This window comes from Chrysoperla carnea, chromosome 1, assembly GCF_905475395.1.
Source record: "Chrysoperla carnea chromosome 1, inChrCarn1.1, whole genome shotgun sequence".
In the NCBI taxonomy this organism is placed as follows: Eukaryota; Metazoa; Arthropoda; class Insecta; order Neuroptera; family Chrysopidae; genus Chrysoperla; species Chrysoperla carnea.
In genome coordinates this window covers 7,592,699-7,615,940 of record NC_058337.1, presented here as the reverse complement: position 1 = coordinate 7,615,940, position 23,242 = coordinate 7,592,699, and the positions used below count along the sequence as shown (strand labels likewise).

Here is a 23,242-nt window from a genome sequence, read left to right as displayed (position 1 = left end):
TATCTAAAAATTGACGCCATTTTTTTTTTATTTGATCACACTAATACGAAATTATAAAAAAAAAGTATCATTTACAAACTGTGGACAAATAATAATATCTACATTAATTAATTGTATTTATGGTCACATGATCAATAAATAAATGCAGTCCAACTGATATGTATTTATATTATTATAATTATTTAAAGGTTGTCTGCCAATTAAATAATTACGTATTAAAAGTCATTGAAATTAATTGATTATTTATTATTTCATCTACTACTTCGGTTGCTACTACTTTATTTATACGATTCAATTTTTTTTTTTAAATACAAGGCTAATTGCTTTTAGGAAAAATCTTTTGTTTGTAATATTAGTAATTAATTACTTATTTTATTATTTACAATTTTGTGTAATAAATATTATTAGTTTATTTCCATTCCACTTATTTACAAAATGTTATACTTTTCTTGTTTTAATTTATCGCTTCAAATAAAAGTTTTTTAAAGGCAGAAAAACTTTCTGCTACTATAATAAATAACTACCTAATATTCTATTTAATTATTTTTCTGTTTTTTTTTTAAAACCCTTTTCAACATTTTCGTATAAAATTAACTGGGTTAGCGAAAAAAATTAGAAAAATAATGCGTTTCCAATGATGCGTTTTGTTAACAGTGGTAATATTTATTCCAAAGGTCTAAAACTGAAATACAATAGGCAAAATGAATAATTTTTGTAATTATTTTATTTTATACACAAACCCGTAGTTAACACACAAAAAAATATTTTTATTAAAAAAAAGATTTTACAAAATTAATTAGATAAATCAAATAAATTATAAACTTTTCTGCCGTTATAACCATATTTACGAAAGAAAATCAGTTGAACTTGAAAATAGTAGTATCGTAAAAATTGGCATATTTAAGCCAATTTTAATGCTAGAAAGTTGAATAAAAAAAACAAGAGGTTTCGTGGAACACCCGGTTGAAACTATGTTCCTATCGTATAGGTATTCGTATTTTTTAAATGTAGCGCTTAACTTTTTACTCAGCTTTGATTTTTTTGTTGGTGTTCAATTTTAATAGATCGTTTTGTATTATTTTCTTCTGTCTATTTTTTAAAATATTCACAATTCTTAAAAATCAATTCCAAAAAAATGAAAAATATACAATAAGATAAAATTTTTTTGAAAATACAAATAACCGTATTGGAAATTAATTATAAATATCAGTTTTGAGGTACGCTCTTTTGCAGGATTAGTGTAATTAAGTTCCTGTAAATGGTTTTTTTTATTTTTTCTCGCACTGTTTGCATATCTGTGCATTGGTAATTCTGAAAAAAAGTATTCATTTAAAAAGCCAAATACTGGTTTTATTGTCTAAAGAATTAACTATTAAATCTACTCCAACTCTATACTTTATGAATTAATTGCAATATTAGTTTAAAAAAGCCATTCTTCTGATTTAGTAGTCAACCCAATATGTGCGTACATTACCTTCATTTGGCTTGATAAAGATATTTATTAAGACATAACATAAAATTTCCTTGTTCTTACTTTAAATTATCTCTATTTTGTTTAACTGCGTTTAATAACTCACAACTAATTTTTTGAATGAAAAACATAAACTTTGTCAAAAGTTTATGATCAACTTGATAGATTGTAAATTATATATAAAATATTTTCAAAACTCAGGGGAAGCTGAATCGATTAAAAAAGTTAGTTTCCTAGGTAACACATCGTCAGATTTTGGCATCGTTTTAAATTGTTGCACATTTTTTGGTTTTGCTTTCCAACCAGCAAACAAATTATAACGTACCAAACAGTTCCAAAAACAAAACTATGCAGAATTAAATCAGCTATAGCTTTTGTATGAAAATTTTTAATTAATAAAACATTTAACTACTTTATTTGTCTCTATTTTATTGGTTAAAGTCAACTCCTATTGGGCATTGGATAAAAGTGCCAAAGTGCGATAACTTAAACTTTTTTAATCTAGAAAATTTAATAAAACTTTGAAATATCAAGAATGAACTATTTTTTTTCATTTTTGTAAAAATGAGTTTGATAAAGTAAATAAGTTAGATGACAGATTTCATGTTTTATATGTTTTATAATCAATCGGCAAATTTGTGCATAACGAATTCGTATATTATTCGTATTACCATTTTTTTTTGGCAAATTGCATAAAAGATTACACATATGTTATAGCATATGAAAACTTTTTTTTAAAATAGCAATTACAATATTTGTAAGCTGTTATTTTGATCGACAAACATATTAATACTGCTGCTACGATAAAAAATTCAAAGTCGTGATAAATAAACAGGTGAAGATTTTGGAATCATTTTGAAAACAAATCATTGCCATGCAAAAATTATCCCTTTTGTTGCAATACCTACGTCTTATAGAGTCAAAGACCGTCTCTGAAATATATTTTTCGTGTTAAATCACATTAGATTTTTATCGTTTTAATAAAAATTTATTTAAAAAAATTGATATTTAATTCAAAACGATTCATGTTTAGATATAAATATTTGATAAATTATTTTAAAAAAAAATTTAATTCTGTCTTGATATTTTTATTTGTAATTTCCGGTAAAAATATTTGTGTGTCGTTTGTCAACATGGCGTGACATTTTAACATACACATTGTTCTGATTCTTTCGCATTAAAAAAAAATAATTCAAAGAGTGTTTTGAAGATTATGAAGAGTGCGAACAGCATGAAGTTGTAAAAAAATTATCAATCTCTATCTAAAAATAGTATTATTGTTAAATTGTTGTTATTTTAGATTGAGCAATTTTTTTTATTAATGTCACGAAGGAAAGAGAAATTTAGAGTAGTTATTTGTCAAAGGCAATCCGTTGACTTTCCTTTGAATTGCCTATGAGAACTCGTTGATTTCAATATAGTTAGTTTTTTGTATAAAGCACTTCTGAGTTCTAGAACTGGACACGAATATGTATGTTTTTAGTTCAGTTCAAGTAGGAAGTTAAATTTTGTATCAATTTTTTGTTCTTTTTTCTAAATGTAATTGAATTTATCATTGACTGAATTATTTCCTACCTGTGATGACAATAAGTAGTGATTCGAGAATGATAATTAACCAAACATTTTTATACATTTGACAATGCAGATTACAGGCTGATTATTATTACTTTTCTTTTAAACGTCAAACCCAAAATGCAAATGGTGTATACGCATTATTTCTAAAACCTTTAAAGTTGAAGACAATATACTTGTGAGAAATTAAAAATTTAAATATGGCTAAAGCTTAAATTTGTTACAAATTCAAAGTGAACTTTTTAAAGCCTTAAGTTGTATATATTTATATGCTAGATGGAATTAAAAACTTATTGGCTAATTGTCCGGTTAGTAATAAGCAAGCGTCGGTAAAACTTAATTATATAAGCTTTTATATTGAGAATTCTAAAACATTTTACGTTCTGTCGCTTCCCTAATTAAAAGTAGTGATGAGCAAAATTAATCTCGGTCTTGCAGTCTTGATCTTGATCGGACAAATTTCTTAAGACCAAAACCAGTTATCATTTCGACCAATACCAATCTCAAGCAACAAAGAATCAAGACCAATCCCAAGCAACAAAGAATCAAGGCGAAGACCAACTCTGCAAGACCGAGATCTAACGCTGCCTTAAGACTTATTTATGCAAGATCATAGCCCATAGCAAGGACTTTTGTTAAACTTTGATAAAAATGAACCGCCTGGAGAATTTTTTAATGTGCTTTTTATCATTCTTTCGCATTTTAAGTAAAACCAGGGAAATAAAAAAAGAAAAAAACAATAATTAATCTTCTAACTGGCGGTATAACACAATTTGACTGACTTTGAGTTGATTATCTGTTCTCATCATTTTATATATATAATCTATGTGTAGATGACTGATTAATTATCTAGTGATTATTTAAAGAGAGAAGAGTCCAAAAATTCAGAAATAGTAAAATAAGACTTAAGCGATACTCAAAGGTTCAAAAATATGGTTGCTAGAAGATCAAAAACAAGACTCGATTGACGAAGACCAAGACTGAGATTATTTTTGCAAGTATATGAAATAAGAAATCTTCAATCCGAAAAGCTAATTAAATGTTTGAAACGAATTTTTAGTTTTAGGATAATAAGTTCTTTCCCTAACAAAAAACTGACTGATCGATCAACGCACAGTTTAAACCGCTGGGTCTAGAAGCATGTAATTTTGTAACAGATTTCTAAAGCAAACACAGTATCAAAGATTTTTCTTACAAAATCACACATCATAGAAAGAAAATTTTTTAAATTTTTTCTTTCCTCTCATGGATACTATGTTCTCTTAATTCATATTTCGTTATTTTTCGTTGTTGTTTAGATGGCGGGCCAAGCGAAGACATGCGAGTCGAAAGATAGCATATGGGTCTTCAAAGTTCGCATTGTCTATATTGTGATTAGTATATAGAGCGGATATGTGAGGAAAAGCTAGGCTCTCTAAATGAATCATTTATGGAATCTATTATCACCAGCGAATCCGTGGACCAAAAGCTAGTTTAATATAAGTTGCGTAATCATGCAATATATATATATATATATATATATATATATATATATATATATATATATATAATTATGGTATTATTATTATAATATTATATGTACAAAACTCTTTTAACAAAACATCCCAAACTTTATTTGAATTTATCATTTGAAGCGTAACCAAGGAAACTGTGCATCGTTTGTCACTTGTTTAATGGATTGTAAAACTTATGTATAAAAAGCACCCTGATCTATATATACATATATATTTATATATATAGATTATATTTACCGGTATATAATATACATGTATCTATCTACTCATGTATTATATTGTATTTGTATGTATTATATTCAGTCTCCTCTCAGTTTTTTTGATACTAACTATATTCTATTGTCTTCCAATTATATATTATTATTATATATAATAGCATATAATATTGCATCCAACTCTCTTTAATATACAATAATGATGCCTATCTATCTATCTCATTTCAATTTAGTTTTATTGCCAAAATTTGTTAAATTACAATATTGCTTACACAAATAATAACCCTATTTTATTTTTATTTTATTTTATATTTATTTTAAACGACAAATCGTATTCTCATGTTGTTATTATTATTATTATTATTATACAGTTACTGATTCGGTCTTTCACTGTTATATTTGTCACATAGATTTTTAAATAATTTATGATATAAAAAAGTTGTTTATCATTACATACCGGGTGTTATTTTCAAAGTATATACAAAATAAGGGTTCAATTTATCTAATATGTGAATATATTTCAAATATAGCCGCCCATTTTCCGTTGTATCCTTTTTTTAAATACAGTTTTGTAGAAAAAAAGACTTTTTTAAGTACCTTTACTCGGATGAATCGTTTGGTAATCTTTAGTCGCGTGATGCGTGATAATAGTCGCGTAGTATTTACATAATCACTACATAGTATAAAACAAAGTCGCTTTCTCTGTCCCTATGTCCCTTTGTATGCTTAAATCTTTGAAACTACACAAACGGATTTTGATGCGGTTTTTTTAATAGATAGAGTGATTCAAGAGGAAGATTTATATGTATAATAACATGCATTAAATAGTGGAGAAGTACTGCTATTTTTGAGGTTAATAGTTAAAAATGTAAAAAGTAAATAAGTAAAAATGTAGTGTATGAATTTAGATATTCCAAAGATAGCAGGAAATCTTCATGGTATAGGGAAAGGGGGATTGTTTTACTCCAAATTTAACGCGTGCGGGTCACGGGCAGTAATGAATTAATCAAAACTACTGGATCGATTTTAATCACATAGGCTATATATTTTATACCCGTGCGAAGCCAGAGCGGGCCGCTATGTTTTTATATACAACGTTCACAGTTTTTCTGTAGTGTATTTAGTATCAGCATTGCTCCCGTGCGAAGCCGGGGCGGGTCGCTAGTTTTATATAAATTTATTTTTTAATGCACTAGCTAATTAAAAATTTGAAATTTGAGAGTGAAAATATTACCGCAGAGAAATTCATTATTTTTCATAATTTAGTAATATGAAAATAGTAATAGTAATTTATCGAATATGACTTATCTTAACCTTACGAAAATATACGAACTGCCTCAAAATTTCTGAAGTCAATATTTTTTTGTATATACTTTTACTCTCGTGATGAGAGAAATTTTCACAATTTCTGAAAGACTTTAAAAAATATTTTTTAAACTGTAAATAGGTGGGAAAAAATACTTAATTTAAAAATAGATAAAATTATATGAAGATAAAAGAAGTAACCTAATAAAAATGCTCATGTGGTTGTGACGAACACATGAGTATTTTGTTATAATATTTGTGAGTGGTAGAACCATTTAATAAAATATTGTTAAGACTATGTTGCATTTCAAAACAATAATATTTGAAATTTCTTAGACAGTATATTACTTTCATACAAATAACTCATACGTTTGTGTCAACTTCACCACTCAACCTCGTACGGTTGTTGTATCACATCCGTTGCCCCATTCATCATTCTTGATCTCGCGATGAGGTTGAGACAACCTCATATTGATTGGTTGATATTCAGAATTTTTGCCCAGTTTACTTCCCACTGTTATACTTTACCTTCTATAATATCTGTCTAGTCTAATTGTATTTAATATAATTGAAAATGGAAACATTCAATTGGACAACACATTTTTCGCACCTACGTTAAAACTTGTATGTATAATTTAGAGTATATGGTATGACACCCGGTCAAAATTGAGTCATTCAATCATGTGTTATTTAAATAAATACATTTATTTTTATTTATGAAATTTTTTTACAAATAATATTTTTCGCATCATTTATTTAATTTTTATTTATTATTTTGTTGAAGCAGAAATCTTTGAAAAGAACAAAGAATTCACTTTTAGTATTATAAACAAAATATAACTCTTCACTGATGTTATATAAAATGTAACTCTTATTTATGACTCAACAACAATAAGAAAAGTAACGCCCTCATATCATCCAAGACATTCTGGATAGTACGTTATTATGGTGAACCAATTATGGAATAATAATTCTGTCTTTCTTTTTGCTTGCCTTTTGGAGGCTTGATAAAGTTTGGTAATAAATATAATTTAGATTTTAACTTAAACCCTAGTATATAATTTTCATGAAAAATAGTTCTCCATTAACCCGATAACCTATTGCAGGTTGACAGTTTACACGGGACAAAAAATTACGATAATAACATCGTAATCCAGTGTTAAGCTTTTATTATTTTTACAATATCGTATTGTTTGCCAGACAATTTTGACTATATTAACATTTTAATGTTTTTATTCATTTTAATAATATAAAAATGTTAATATAGTCACATACTTTAGCAATGCCGTGCAGAAAACTGGGTGCATAAGGACGCGTGGATCGTTCCGGAACTGAAAAACTCCTTTTCTCTATTTTATACAACAAAATAAATCTTAAAAAAAAAAAACTACAATTCTCTTAAAATTATCCGAATTGATTATCAAAATCCGGTAGATTTACCCCCTTAATACAAAAATTCTATAAAAATCTATGTTTTGTCCCCCGACTAACAAAGAGGGTATGTATATGTACATCAGTGTGTCTGCATGTGGCATCGTAGCTTCTAAACAGATGGAGAGATTTTGATTTTTTGTTTTTTTGAAATGTAATTTGGTCGAATGTGTTCTTTGTTCAAGCTCGTGATAAAGATTTCATTTTCTAACGAGTTAGCTTCTCTATTTCACTAATAATGAACGAAAAATTTTGTGCTTTCCTCACTAGTTCAGGTTCCCGTTTTCTTGAATCGATTGTTTCAAGAAAACAGCAATTAAAAAAGTGCATACATTTTTGATTTTTCCTACCTAGTTTTTTTCAGTAAATTCTCCATTAAATTAGATAATGACAACAGTGTGTACTCTCTCTTTGATAGTGAATGCCGTCTAACTGGATAGCACCCCTCTTTTATATAAATACCCAGAGAAATAAAAGTGTAACAATATAATATAATGAAATGTTCTTTTATTATATAATGTTAATCATTGTTCAGGGTAGTTTTTAAAAAAAATATTATTTATTACTTAAAAAAATTTTTGTATTGTTTAGAAACAAACGTACACTGTAAAAAAGTTCCATAGCAATTTTACCAAAAGAGTATCTACTGGAACGCTGTAACGTACAATGATTTTGTAAAACTATATTCATCGCTTGTGATTTTACTTAAGTGTTTGAAATCATATTATAATAATCTAATTACGTATAAAAGTTACGTAACGAAACAAAACTCTCATTAGATCATATTACTATAAAAGTATAGTAATTTTTCTTAAATTTTACTATAAATTCAAAAATTTGTAAGCTAGTTTTGAGTGAGACTATTAGAGAAATAGGGGATAATAGAGGAAAGCTGTTTATTCGACTTATCTTCGAAATAAAGACATTGATGAGTTCCCTTCGGCTCAGTTATTTCCTATGCCGTTGTACTTTTTTGTTTTGCTTTAGGAAATTAATGTAAAATAACATTTATTGAATTACATTCGGCTGTACAGCATTATTTAAAAATAATACATCCAATTATAACCAATCAAAATTATTTAATCGTAGATAATCGCTAATTACTATAAATAGCATATAATTAACAATCGTACATCTGTATAACATTCTATGTCTATAAAGTGATCTGTATTAAGGTTCCAATTAAAATCGGTAGATAGAGTTTTCCTTAGTAGGATTGTCGAATACGTTTGGACATCGAAGGAAAGACAAGTTTCTGGAAATCTTGATTCCTCTGATAGCCTCCTCAGAGGTGATATCCAACAGTTCTTCTTTCTAATTTAGTTTTTTATTCAGAAACCACTTAAGGTAGTACGAGCGTCAAGGCAAGTTTAGACTTCTAGTTGAAATTATTTGTACCTTATTTTCAACTTTGATTATGAATTTTGTTATAACTTCATAAATGTAGGCGAAAAATAAGAATACATTTTTTCAATATCTGCCTTAGTTTTCGAAATATCGAAAGCTAAATATTTAAACAAAATTTTCCAGTTTTGATATCGAAAAGTTTACTTTTACTTTGCGTCTTAGATTGTCAAGGAACAACATAATTCATCATCAAAATTAAAAAAAAATAATTAAGTAGTTGGGCGCAACAGTTTTTTTTTCTTATTTTAAATTATTTACTAAGTTTTTAACTTTAATTTGAATAGGTTTTTTAAAATTTCTACGGGTTAGTTTTAAATGTGACAATATTATAAAATTTTACTCCTTTTGAAAAGATTTAATTTAGAGAATTAATGGCGTTTTGAATTGGGCCTTACATGGTTCCAGAACCTTATACTTTTTTGTTTTGCTAATACTTACTTGGTAAATTTACTTTTTTCTTACAGTGTAGCTATAGATAATTGAACATCATATAACTGACTTTTTCATGATTAATATAATTTCTAAATAATATAATAGGTTGAATTTAAAAAAATAGTGACAGATGTATAAAATTATAATGAAAGTAATGGTAACAGTAATGTATATGTATATGTATACAGCAAAGAATACTTATTATTAGTTTTATTACCAATTGAGTCATATTACCAATTGAATACATGATATACTTATCACATAATTTTCAAATTTACACCAACTGCTGCTTGTTTGTGACTCTTATAATAATAATAATAATAATATAGATGGACGGATTGGTTGATTTCATATAAACATTTAATATAAAAGTACTTACCACATATACAGGGTTAATCTGTAAAACTGGTACATCACGTGTTTTAAGGAGGCGGAGTTTACATACATAAGGGCTTACCCTTATACAAATATTTTTTAAATAGTAGGAGATTTTTGAATCATACAAAATTGTAATTGACCATTTAGATAAATTTTAACCTTTATTGATTCGTTTTAACATGAAATATTTATTGCTTTATTGCTTTACAAGTAAATGTGTCAAATAATATATTTCAAAAATATAGTTTTATGTTCTCGGGGCCAGGCATATGATAAATGAAATAACATCAAACAGGTAGTGTTGTAAATGTGTTTTTTTGTTGGACATAAGAAAATGTTATTTTAATCGCTTTTCATTAAATATTAATTTTTGAGGAAAAAAAAAAACACTTTGCCAGGAAAAATATTTTACTTGTTGGGATTCTTCAAATACAAAAAAGTTATTATTACAGACAATTTTGTCCTTCACGGTGGAATTTTTTTGTATCGTTTAATAAAAATATATAAATTAAAATAGTAAGTTGAAAAAATTTGTTGTGACTGTTAGACGTCGGTCGGATATCTCATTTCCGATATAAATGCAAGCGTGTAATATGCCTGATTGCCTGTTTGGATAAAAGTAGTGAACTTTTTTAAAACGCATACATTATTGCAATGTTCCATGAAATCAATAGACCTGAAAGTATTATTATTTTTGTTACTCGTAAAATTATACTTAAAATAAAAATTATACAAGATGAAATACCTTTATTTACAAAAAAGTACGAGTCTAGTTTTTTTCTCCCACTTTTAATGTTTTGATTCAAAAACTTTTGAAACAAGTATTATTATTTTGATATTTTTGCAAAAATCTACTGTGACTAGGTAAACTTTCAAACGTAATAACTTTTCCAGGCAAGAACCAAAAATTTTCTCATATCAGAAGTAGTCAACTAGACATAAAGAGCATACATGCAGTCTCAAAGATTAGGTGATCCCGAATATTTATAAGCCATGGCTCCACTAATTGTTATTATTTTTTATTATTTACAAAAATCTCCTACTATTGGATATATGTACATCCAATGAAAATACTAAATTAAATTAAATTGATACCGCCTTAAAATACTTAATGTACCATATATGCGGAAATACCCTGTAGAACCATTACATTGGTGTGTACCTACGTATGTAAGTACCTACATACATACATACAGACACACTCACTACTGGCATTAGATTTCAATTGTTATTATTATTTATTTATCCATCTACGTCTTAACAATACTCCCATCTAAATCTATCTCTGTCATCAAAATATTGAATAGTATGTACCTTCATACTTATACTTCAATTGTACTATATTATGTATTGTATATGTAAGTATTTTTTTTGGTGAGTATATGATAGCAGCGGACGCCATGTTTTAATATAAAATGGCTACCTTCCATTTTCCATTATATTATAATATTATATAATATTTATACTTGTAGCGTGTTGTTCCTATTTTACTTTTTTATTTAATAATTGTATGATTAATATATTCAATTTATATAAGTGCTTACAACATGTTTGGTAAGTGATTTTCGATTATATTTTGATTTATGACTTCCGTTTTATTTATACTTGTATCTTGTTGCTATTATCTACCGTCACTAATTTTTTTTTACATTTATTAGGTATTATATGTTTTGTACATTTTTAATTACAATTCATGTTATAAAATAACTTATACATATTATTTATTCTTTATGTTTCATATTTAAATTCAATGTTCATTTCGTATTTTACAATTCTTATCACTATATCCTTGGTTATTTTGCTATTAGTAGAGTGAAATTACGCCTTGTGTATGGATTAAAAGTTCGAGCAGTGAAACTTTGGGGTTTTTCTTTTCACATCAAAATAAGTATTTTTTGAAATTTTTTACTTTCCCGGAGTGGTGCAACATGTTTAAAAAACAAAATGGCGTCAAAAATGAAATTTTTTTCAGAAATTTTATCATTTTTATTTTATATTCGCAAAAGGAGACATCGGTGCATATCCAAATTTGGTAGGTTTGTAGTCCATGTTAAGAACTACTCCTCATAATTTTTTGGTGGGGTTTCGTCCCTTCCCCTTCCAGTTATATATATATGTATACATACATATGGTAAAACAGTTCATTTGACTATAACTTGAAAAATATTCGATTGATTTTAATGAAACTAATATCAATAGTAGGTTTTATTACTTACAACTTTCGGTTAAAATTTTAGCGAAATCCGTTAAATAGTTCGGCCAAAATTTCCAATTTAGGGAATTATGTAAAATGGCTGCCATTTTATGCCATTTTGTCCTACAAGGTTAAATTTTTTTTTAAATTGTAGCATTTTTTATTATCTTTCGATTTTATAATAAGTGGCTTACCCGTAAAATGACTCCTTGATCCATATTTTTGCGAAAAACGGAAAATTTAACACTTTCTGGAAATAATTGTTTGGGGGGTGTATGGACTGGCTTTGGGGGGTGTTTTTTGCTTTGGCATGAGAAAACTATTTTTAAAAGAGGTCTATATGGTTTAAAGCAAAATTTTTAAGTTTTAACCCCCGCGCTGTAAGGGGGAAGGGGTGTATGAAATAAATGTATCTTAAAAGATTTTAAAAAGAGGTCAAAATAGTTTAAAATGCTAAAGTAACCCAAAATTTTAGATGCTTTTATTAATATAGCACTTTTTACAACATCCACCCCTTCCCCTCCCGCTTTCATATTTTTTGCAAATTCAAAATTTTTATGACGTATAAAGGGGTTTTGGGGGTCGCTGATCTCGAACTTTTGGCCCAAATAAGTACACCCCCTAAAAACATTTTTTTTTTATAATCTATTGCAAAATTCGAGATCAGCGACCCCAAAACCCCTTTATACGTCATAAAAATTTTGAATTTGCAAAAAATATGAAAGCGGGAGGGGAAGGGGTGGATGTTGTAAAAAGTGCTATATTAATAAAAGCATCTAAAATTTTGGGTTACTTTAGCATTTTAAACTATTTTGACCTCTTTTTAAAATCTTTTAAGATACATTTATTTCATACACCCCTTCCCCCTTACAGCGCGGGGGTTAAAACTTAAAAATTTTGCTTTAAACCTCTTATATAGACCTCTTTTAAAAATAGTTTTCTCATGCCAAAGCAAAAAACACCCCCCAAAGCCAGTCCATACACCCCCCAAATAATTATTTCCAGAAAGTGTTAAATTTTCCGTTTTTCGCAAAAATATGGATCAAGGAGTCATTTTACGGGTAAGCCACTTATTATAAAATCGAAAGATAATTAAAAATGCTACAATTTAAAAAAAAATTTAACCTTGTAGGACAAAATGGCATAAAATGGCAGCCATTTTACATAATTCCCGAAATTGGAAATTTTGGCCGAACTATTTAACGGATTTCGCTAAAATTTTAACCGAAAGTTGTAAGTAATAAAACCTACTATTGATATTAGTTTCATTAAAATCAATCGAATATTTTTCAAGTAATAGTCAAATGAACTGTTTTACCATATGTATGTATACATATATATATATAACTGGAAGGGGAAGGGACGAAACCCCACCAAAAAATTATGAGGAGTAGTTCTTAACATGGACTACAAACCTACCAAATTTGGATATGCACCGATGTCTCCTTTTGCGAATATAAAATAAAAATGATAAAATTTCTGAAAAAAATTTCATTTTTGACGCCATTTTGTTTTTTAAACATGTTGCACCACTCCGGGAAAGTAAAAAATTTCAAAAAATACTTATTTTGATGTGAAAAGAAAAACCCCAAAGTTTCGCTGCTCGAACTTTTAATCCATATAACAGCCTTTTTTTGCTTAGATTTACTCCAGTATATGTAAATTTTGAAATAACTGAAAGTCAGTAGACATGGTAGCTATACACTTGTTAATATGGGCGAGGGAGCTAGCTGTAAAATAATTTAAGGATGTATGAGCATGGTAGTGGGGGCACAAATTTAAAAATAGATATTTTCAATTTTGATGATAAATTTATATTATATCTTGACAATATAAGACGAAAAGTAAGAATAAAATATCGAAAATTGAAAATTTTGTTTAACTATTTAGCTTTCGATATTTCGAAAACAAAGACACATATCGAAAAATTTTATTCTAATTTTTCGTCTACATTCATGAAGTTATAACAAAATTCATCATCAAAGTTGAAAATAAGATAAAAATAATTTCAACCCTTAATCTATCCTGTTCTTACATCCCTTATATGGACGGAGACACTTAGTTTTTTTCTTTTCTAATTCATTGCTAATATGTTTACTTTCTATTAAAAAGTTTTTTTTTTAAATTTGTTTTCATTCATTCCAAATGAAAATTATCAAAAACTTCCAAAATATGTCGTTTTTGAGATTCATCCATAAGAGCCAATGTATTTTATATCGATTTTTAATGACTTTTTTCTTAAAAATTTGCACCGATACCTAAGCTGAAATTTTAACCACATATTCTTTGAGTAAAAGACTAACTACAAACAAATTTTGAGCCTTTAAATCAAACATTGTTGTCATGCTCATACATCCTTTTAACTATCAAATTATCTCACTTTCTTCTATTATTCATGACACCTTCCTTATAATCCTTTAACATACCAGGAGTCGGTATTCGAGTTTGCCAAAAACAAGGACCGCACTTTATCAATTGATTCTGGTTCAGAAAAGCTCCAGTTTATTATATCCCTCCCCAATTTCACAGACACATTCAAATGTCAATTTTTTGAACCAAGTAAAGCTACCCTAGGTTTTTTTCGTCATTTCACGTAAAAAAGATACCTTTTGGCTTTTTCGTAAAGTTAGCTGCTTTCCACTTATTGACAGTGCTAAAAACTTAAAATTTTGAGCTTATAAAAATTTTTTAACGATCTTTGAACATCAGGCTATTTGGCTGGCATCATTTTTCATATTTAATGGATTATATTTAACTTATTACCAGCATAAATTCACCTTTTTTTTAACCGAATAATATTATCTAAGAGATCCGGAAATTGCAGAAGTTTTGATCGTTTAAATCCGCGAGATAATCAGCTGCAAAGTTCGCGATTTCCCTCCCAATTATTTTTTATGATATTAAAAAATTCTCTCGACAAACTTGATAAAAGACGAGAATTGTTGAAAAGAATGAATTTAGAATTAACAAAAAAAAAATTAATAATACATAATATAAAAAGCTTTTACTTAAAAATTGACGAACGGTTCTGTAATATTACAATGCGTGTTAGGTTTATACATGCAAATTGTAAAATTACAATACAGCTTAGTAGACTTACTGACAGGTGTTGGAAAATTACATGAATTGTATTTTATTTCGCATTACTGTACACTGATTTGTAATTTTATAAAACTTTTTTTTTTTTTAAAGCATTGTAATTTTACAAATTTTTTTAGTAGTGCACGTCATACTGTTTTCAAGATATTAATTTTGACGTAAATTGTCAAAATTGGGAACTAAGGTATTGATAGTCAAAATTCCTGAAACTTTGGGAATTAAAAGTAAGCCCTAAATTCGTGTGTTAAAAAAAAATTGAAATTGAAGTAATTGAAATCGGATGACCCTATAGGCATTGAATAAGTTATACTCACGACTTTGTATACTTTCAAGTTTTTAAATATTTTATGGTAGAAAGGATTTTTGGTATCAAAGTTGAGTTACTAAAGTCGAATTTCAGTGACTTTCGTTAGTCTGATTTTAATAAATTTAAAGGGTATTGATTAAAGAATTTTTAGAAGAAAAAAAAAAACAGTTTGATAGGATTAGAATATTTCGAATGCACACATCGAGAACTGGGGTTTCGATTTTATTAAATAGATAAGAAATAAATAATTCATTCATTAAGTTTAAAACAAAAGATTGTTATAAATCAAACTAACGATAGAAGTAAGTAAATAACAAATGAATAAATTATATTCCAATATAAATTTTTTTTTAATTTATGTCATTGATTTAATATAAAACTATAATTAAAAAGTAAATACAAAAATTTTTTTAAGTACTTTGTTTATTAATACGTCTTATAAAAACAATTTATAAATATATAGCTTGGTCTCTGTGGGAAGTAATTAATACTCATTAATAAGCAATACATTTTATAAAAATATTTTTTAAAGATATTTAATTAATATTGTATGTTTTAAAACTAATTTCTTCTCATACATATTTCATTGATCATAATTAATATCATTATTTATTCTATTGATTGATTGATTTTATTAATAGATAAATTCAAATTATTTTTAGTTATTTTTATCAACAATAAATCATTTTAAATAATGACTTGAATTAAAGATATGTTCTCACATTCAAAGTACGACAATTTGTACTAGCGGCGAAGCCATGATTTATTTAGAGAACGTAACTTGTATATCTCTATGCTATCCCTTAACTCACTTGCCCCCGCTTAGTCCATTCCCTTTAAATAATTGTATTTCAACCCCTGGGACAATAAGGCCCAAAGCTCTTTCGCCACGGAGCTCGTTGTGATCGCCATTACTCGCGAGCTTGATTACTCCACATATAATGAAAAAGCAGTCTATGATGTAAAAAAAAAACAAATGAAATATCCAAATTAAAATCTATTTGGGAGGGGAGGAGTTAGAGATGGTTTGCAGTCAAATTTTTAAGGTTTTTGATTTTTAACTTCCCCCGGAAGCAAAAAAAACCGTATCAATCTAGCATATATGAAAAAAAAGTTGTTTTGGAGGCATCCACCTTCCCACCTGTTCGGAGGGTTGCGACTTATCCTAAAGTTTTGTAGCAGTTGATTCGTTGCAGAACATTTTCCATGATGTATGTGGATGAAGGTTCAAATCCCTATGACTATAAGAAAAGCCTTAAACTTACGAACGACAACGAACTGATAATTCCAGGTCTCTACTCTAATACTCACGGAAGCCATATTCTGGGCTGAACGCACGCTACAATGTTTCAAACTAACATTTAAGAGCTTAACATTTTATACAGCATAGTATTCACACTCTATGATCATATAAGGGACAGCCTATAAATTACTACCATAATTAATATTTTAGCTATATTTTTATTACTAATTATATACAATTTTTACTACCTATTGGTCTTTCTTAAAATTTTCATACTTTTTATTGGTAAACCCTAATATACTAAAATAGAAGTAAAATTTAGTTAATCTTTCTGATAAACATGATATACATTTACACATACACGGTGTTCTGTTATTGACTGCAGGTCGTCGGCCTACAGAATAAGCTCATAAAGACGAAGGAAAAAGTCATTTATCAGTTTGGATTTGAACCCTAGTCTGGGCGCTACAGGTATGGCAAAAATTGATAAATTTGTATATTCACTGACTATGATTCGATAACCAGCAGCCAATGATAATCAGTAGATATTAGTATATTTCATTCAAGAATATTAAACTAAAGAAGGGATATGAACTTATTTCAATTGGATTTTATAATTTTGAAAAAACATTTTAAGAAAGTATTTGATTGGTTTGGTCAAATCCTACTTTTTTTTTTTATTATATTTTTCCAAGAAAACATTAGATTATTAGTAAAAAAATAAATTACGTCATAAAAGGCGTTGTTTTAATTTAACGTAAACAAACAAAAAAAACGCCTATGCTGACGTAATTTGTTTTTTACCAATTGCATTTTAAGTTTTAATAATTTTGTTTGTTTACGTCAAATTAAAACAACGCCTTTTATGACGCAATTTGTTTTTTTACTAATAATCTAATGTTTTCTTGGAAAAATATAATTTAAAAAAAAGGAGTATTTGACCAAACCAATCAAATACTTTTTTAAAATGTTTTTTCAAAATAATAAAATCCAATTGAAATCAGTTCATATCCCTTCTTTAGTTTAATATTAATAAATGAAATATACTAATATCTACTGATTATCATTGGCTGCTGGTTATCGAATCATAGTCAGTGAATGAACAAATTTATCAATTTTTGCCATACCTGTAGCGCCCAAACTAGGGCTTAAATCCAAAATTGGTAAATGAATTTTTCCTTCGTCTTTATGAGCTTATTCTGTAGGCCGACGATCTGCAGTTAATAACAGAACACCTTGTATATAATTGTTTTTAGGTACTAGATACTTAATTCTTTCTGTATGTGATGTGTATATTATAGATACAATATAATAAGCTTGCTTGTTGTTAGTAGATACATATATTTAAAGAAAGTATATCATCATAGAATCATAGATAGATAGATACATACACAATACAGACTACATGCATACATATATCCATACATCATTATATCTGTATATTATATGTTATATGTTATATGTTATATGTTATATGTTATATGTGTATAGTTAGTTAGTTATGTTATACATTGTTTGATTAGTTAATTATAAACGTGTTAAATCACCATTTTTCATAAAATTCATATAAAAAATGTTTAATATATCTATCTATATATACTTTTTTATTTTTTTTAATTCAATAATATTTTTTAAATACATTTTTTATATCATACCATGAACAATAGAAGTGCTATACAGATATGTATATGTTTATAAATACCTACCAATATTTTATAAAAACATGAATATCATATCATCATCATCATATATATATATGATGTATAATCACTCAGATATTATATTTTAAATAATATTTAATCCCTAAAAACGTTCAAAACAATTCTCTATATATGTATTGTATGTACGTATTATAGGTACGTATTATTATTATATTAAATACATACATACATATATGTTGCATGAATTTAATTTAATAATAATAATAATAATAATAATTCTTTATTAATTCTCTTTTTTTACAATAGTCATTGTACAGAATAAGTCAAAAATAATAGGATGGGGCATGTGTAAGGAATGGGAAGGTTGTGCAGCTATGGCTGACTAAGTTAGGAACTATCCCAGTATTCACCTATGTGCAAGCCAATGGAAAACCATAGAAAACCATTGGCAAGGATAACCGGCATCCGATAAACAAATGCCTACCGAATATCATAAGTGATTCGGTTGAACAAGTGAAAACAAACAATTGACTGAGTTAATTGTTGAAATACCATGTATAGTCAGTGTTGATTTCTTTATCACATTACACATACAAACATGTGACACATATGTAACTGATAATCAAGTATAGTACATATTATAAAATTTCCGCCTAATTGGCGCCCTCACGGGTAAACAGTGTTGTTTACGAAAAAATGTTTCAAACAAAAGTTGTTTAATTTTTGATAAGGAACATTTTTTACATTTAAACTTTTATTCTATCTCTAACGGTTTACAAGATGGGTCCTACGGACTCAAGACCCAATTGACCTATGATGCTCATTTACGAACTTGACCTCACTTTTTACGTCCTGAGTACGCTGTAAAAATTTCAGTTCGATATCTTTTTTCGTTTTTGAGTTATCGTGTCCACAGACGGACGGACGGACAACCGGAAATGGACTAATTAGGTGATTTTATGAACACCTATGACAAAATTTTTTTCCTAGCATCATTATTTTTAAGCGTTACAAACTTGGGACTAAACTTAATATACTATGTATATTTCATATATACATGGTATAACAAGGGAAAATAAATAAAAAATTATTGTTTTTTTTTTTTTTGCATTAAATATTTAATAACTAGCTTTTACTAGCGGGTTTGGACTTAAATAACTTGCATTATTCATAAAGAAGTAAATAAAATAATTTCATAAGTTTTTTTATTGCTTTATATACAGGGTGTTCTATTGTTGATAGCAGAGAATTATATCAGTTAATTAAGCTTATCAAGACAAATGGAAAAGTTCTTTACCAAATTTCGATCAGAGATCTAATTCAGAAGATATTCACAGATGAATCAAAGTCATTAAACGTAGTAAGTGTCCCTTAAGAATATAGAGGGGACTGTCATAAAAGAATAATTGATTAAAAGTTGATTTAATTGGATAGAAAGTATTTAAAATTTTTTTGTCGTTATAAATAAATAAATATTTATCAAATTATTTCACCAGGTATCATCATATGTATTACTATACCTACGGTGGGGGGGGGTTACATTGTATATCAATATTAGTACATATAATGCAGATAAGTATCACATAATGTCTTAGGTTAAAACAATATACAGACGGCTGCTCTATCAAAGTTGTTGTATTTTGACATGATATTATGTGATACTTATTGGCAGTGTCTCAGTATTGATGAAATAATTTGATAAATATTTATTAATTTATTTATAAAAAAGACAACAAAATATTTTTTTAGTATTCCCTACACAAATAAATCAGTTTACAATCACATATAGTTTTATGACAGTCCTCTCTATATTTTAAAGTGACACCTACTACGTTTAGTGAGTTTGATTGGTCTGTGAATGCAAATATTTTTCTATTTTTCCCATAGTCACATCTTCCAAAGAAGGTCCCGGGGCGAAATTTTGGTAAAGAGCTTTTTCATTTATCTTGATAAGCTTAATTTACTGGTATAACTTTCTGCTATCAATAAAGGAACAACAATGGCTAATAAAAACGTATTGCCCTTTAGAATAGCCCAAAACATAATATTATTCTAGGATGTTATTACTGTATACTGTATACTAAAATATATGTTCCTTAATCCGGTGCATATGTAAAGGTTTTGGGCATTGGGCACACTACAGGACTGAACAGGATACATATACTTGACCATGGGAAAAGCATGGGTTTTCCAAATGCACCCCTGTTAATGGCAGAAGAGTTCGAAAATATTCGATATTTATTATAAATATCAAAATATCGGATATTTTTTATATATATCCGATATATATCCGATATATATCAACATTTTGATATTTAAAAAAAACTAAAATGTTTTAACATAAAATATTCTTCTAGATCAGGAAAAATCAATTAAAAATAATAAAATTTTTATAAATAAAAGTCAACTTTAAAACAAAAAACAATTTTATAAATTGTTATCAGTCAATGGTCATACCTACACGCAACAAAACAATAAACATTACAAATAATAACTCTATAGTATAATCAATCTTTTAATTATCAAATCAGTCATCAGTCATTCGTAATAAACTGTTAATTATCAAATAAAAAATAAAAAAATGTCGTTTCATAATTGTGCGTGGTTTGACTGCAAGGAAGATAGAGCTAGATCATCTTCCTATTCTGAATCTTACTTAAACTTACTCTTTAGTAACGAACTTTTTCTGACACGACACGATTTGAGCTTAGTATTTATTAGTAGGTTTTAACTCTACTCCAATGCCATCAAAATCTGGGAAGTAAAAATACGGTAACAAACGCCAAAAATTACTAAATAATATTAAATTTTTTAAAATCATTTTTGTATTGATATATATCATAAAAATTCACGTGATATATATCGGATATATATCATGATATATATCCATTGATATATATCCTCGAACCCTGGTTAATGGTAACTAAAAAATTGAGCTTGATTTTAAATTGAACCTGAAACGGTAGTTATGAATGAGTAAGAATTATATGAGAAGAGTTTTACTTTTTTTCTCTGAAATTGATTTAGTTTCTATCATAGAAGAACGTGTATGTAATGAAATAAAGTAAAAGACAGCGGCTTGGAGACTTTTTTAAAAAAAAAACAATGAATTTGAATAATATTAATATTATAATTTTTATAGAGATTGTAAAAAGTATATAATTTCTCAAAATAATTAATATTTATATTACCGATATAATCGATCAGTAATAAATCAATAATCATAAAAAATAATATATTTAACATATATAATATTGGTTATTTGATATCAATAATAAAAATATAAGGTATATTAATAATCCAATACCTAACTATACATTCATGTACCTAGCTAGTATCTACCTGTAGTACTATAAAGTACCTACTTTATACTGTTTTAATCTATTCGCTCCGTGCGTGAGTTTCGTTTCCATGGTAACGATACACTACTTTAATTATAGAATTGTATGGATGAATATATAATTGTATGGATTGCATTTAAGACTTACATTTAAAATTTAATATTCTTGTCTCACAAATTTAAATAAATAATTATGATAATTTACATTTGAAAAATAATATTTGTTCAATTTGATTTCTTATTTTCACAATTTTTAATGCATTAAGTTTAATTAATTCGTGTTTTTTGACATTTCTATAACATTAACATGTAAAGAATTGTAAATTAGTCATAACAGCCCCCTTTAACTCCAAAATTTTTCACTTAAAGCGCTGACATCGATTTTATTGTCCCTTCCATGACTACGCACACAACGAATAGGTAGGTACTATAAATAAACCACTTGATATACTTCTAGCTGCTGTGTATACTACAATACATTGAGCACTGGTTTTTGTTTACTGATTTGAAAAAATAAATTGGAAAATTTATTATTATTGATTATTTTATACTTGTGTGAAAAAATTATAAGTAACAATCATGTTGATTGAAAAATATACATATATTTCATAGACATACACATACATACAGTACTACTATATACAGGGTGTGTAAATAAAAAAAATTAGGTTATATCATTTTATATCACTAGTCGTTATCCATCCATCTCGTAAGATTATTCAAAATATACAGGGTGTTCTGTTATTGACTGCAGATCGTCGGCCTACAGAATAAGCTCATAAAGACGAAGGAAAATGTTATTTACCATTTTTGGATTTGAGCCCTAGTTTGGGCGCTACAGGTATGGCAAAAATTGATAAATTTGTTCATTCACTGACTATGATTCGATAACCAGCAGCCAATGATAATCAGTAGATATTAGTATATTTCATTTATTAATATTAAACTAAAGAAGGGATATGAACTGATTTCAATTGGATTATATTATTTTGAAAAAACATTTAAAAAAAGTATTTGATTGGTTTGGTCAAATCCTCCTTTTTTTTATTATTATATTTTTCCAAGAAAACATTAGATTATTAGTAAAAAAACAAATTACGTCATTTAATTTGGCGCTAGTTTTAGAACGTTTGACTATTTAGACATAGGTTGCGGGTTCGAATCCAGGCAGCGGCAGTGTGAACAATTTATAATCAATGGGAGTGCAGAATTGATCACATTGTCGTCGCGTGGATAAGAACGAAGTAACCGACTCCACCCACATCAAAAATGTAATTGTAAATATGTTTGCAATGAAATAAATAAAGATTAACAAATAATGATGTGGGTGGCCTCTGTGATTAGGCATGCGTCACAAAAACGGAGTTTAAACCCCCATTATTATTTCATATTTACAAAAATAAAACTAAAATGGTGATTTTTGATTTGTTTCAGGTGAAAGTATGGTTTCAAAATCGAAGAACAAAACATAAACGTATGCAACAAGAAGAAGAAGCCAAATCACAACAAGGTGGTAGTAAATCTGGTTCAGGATCAAACAACGATGGAATGCAAACAAAATGGAAACAAGAACCAAGTGATGGTAATGATTCACAATATGGTGAATATATTGATATGGACATGGATGATGATTGTTTAAGTGATGTAGAAAGTGATACGTGAAACACCTCTAA

General features: G+C 27.5%; 1 protein-coding gene across 1 annotated transcript in view; it reads left to right on the top strand.

Moving 5' to 3' along the window:
- The window catches only part of LOC123305229 (homeotic protein empty spiracles-like), a 102,700-nt gene extending 79,458 nt beyond the window's left edge, over positions 1-23,242 (top strand). The window contains exon 3 of the mRNA XM_044886887.1: positions 23,004-23,242. Within this exon, the coding sequence (XP_044742822.1) occupies positions 23,004-23,231 (228 nt within the window). The 3' untranslated portion in view covers positions 23,232-23,242. The remainder of the gene's footprint in view (positions 1-23,003) is intronic.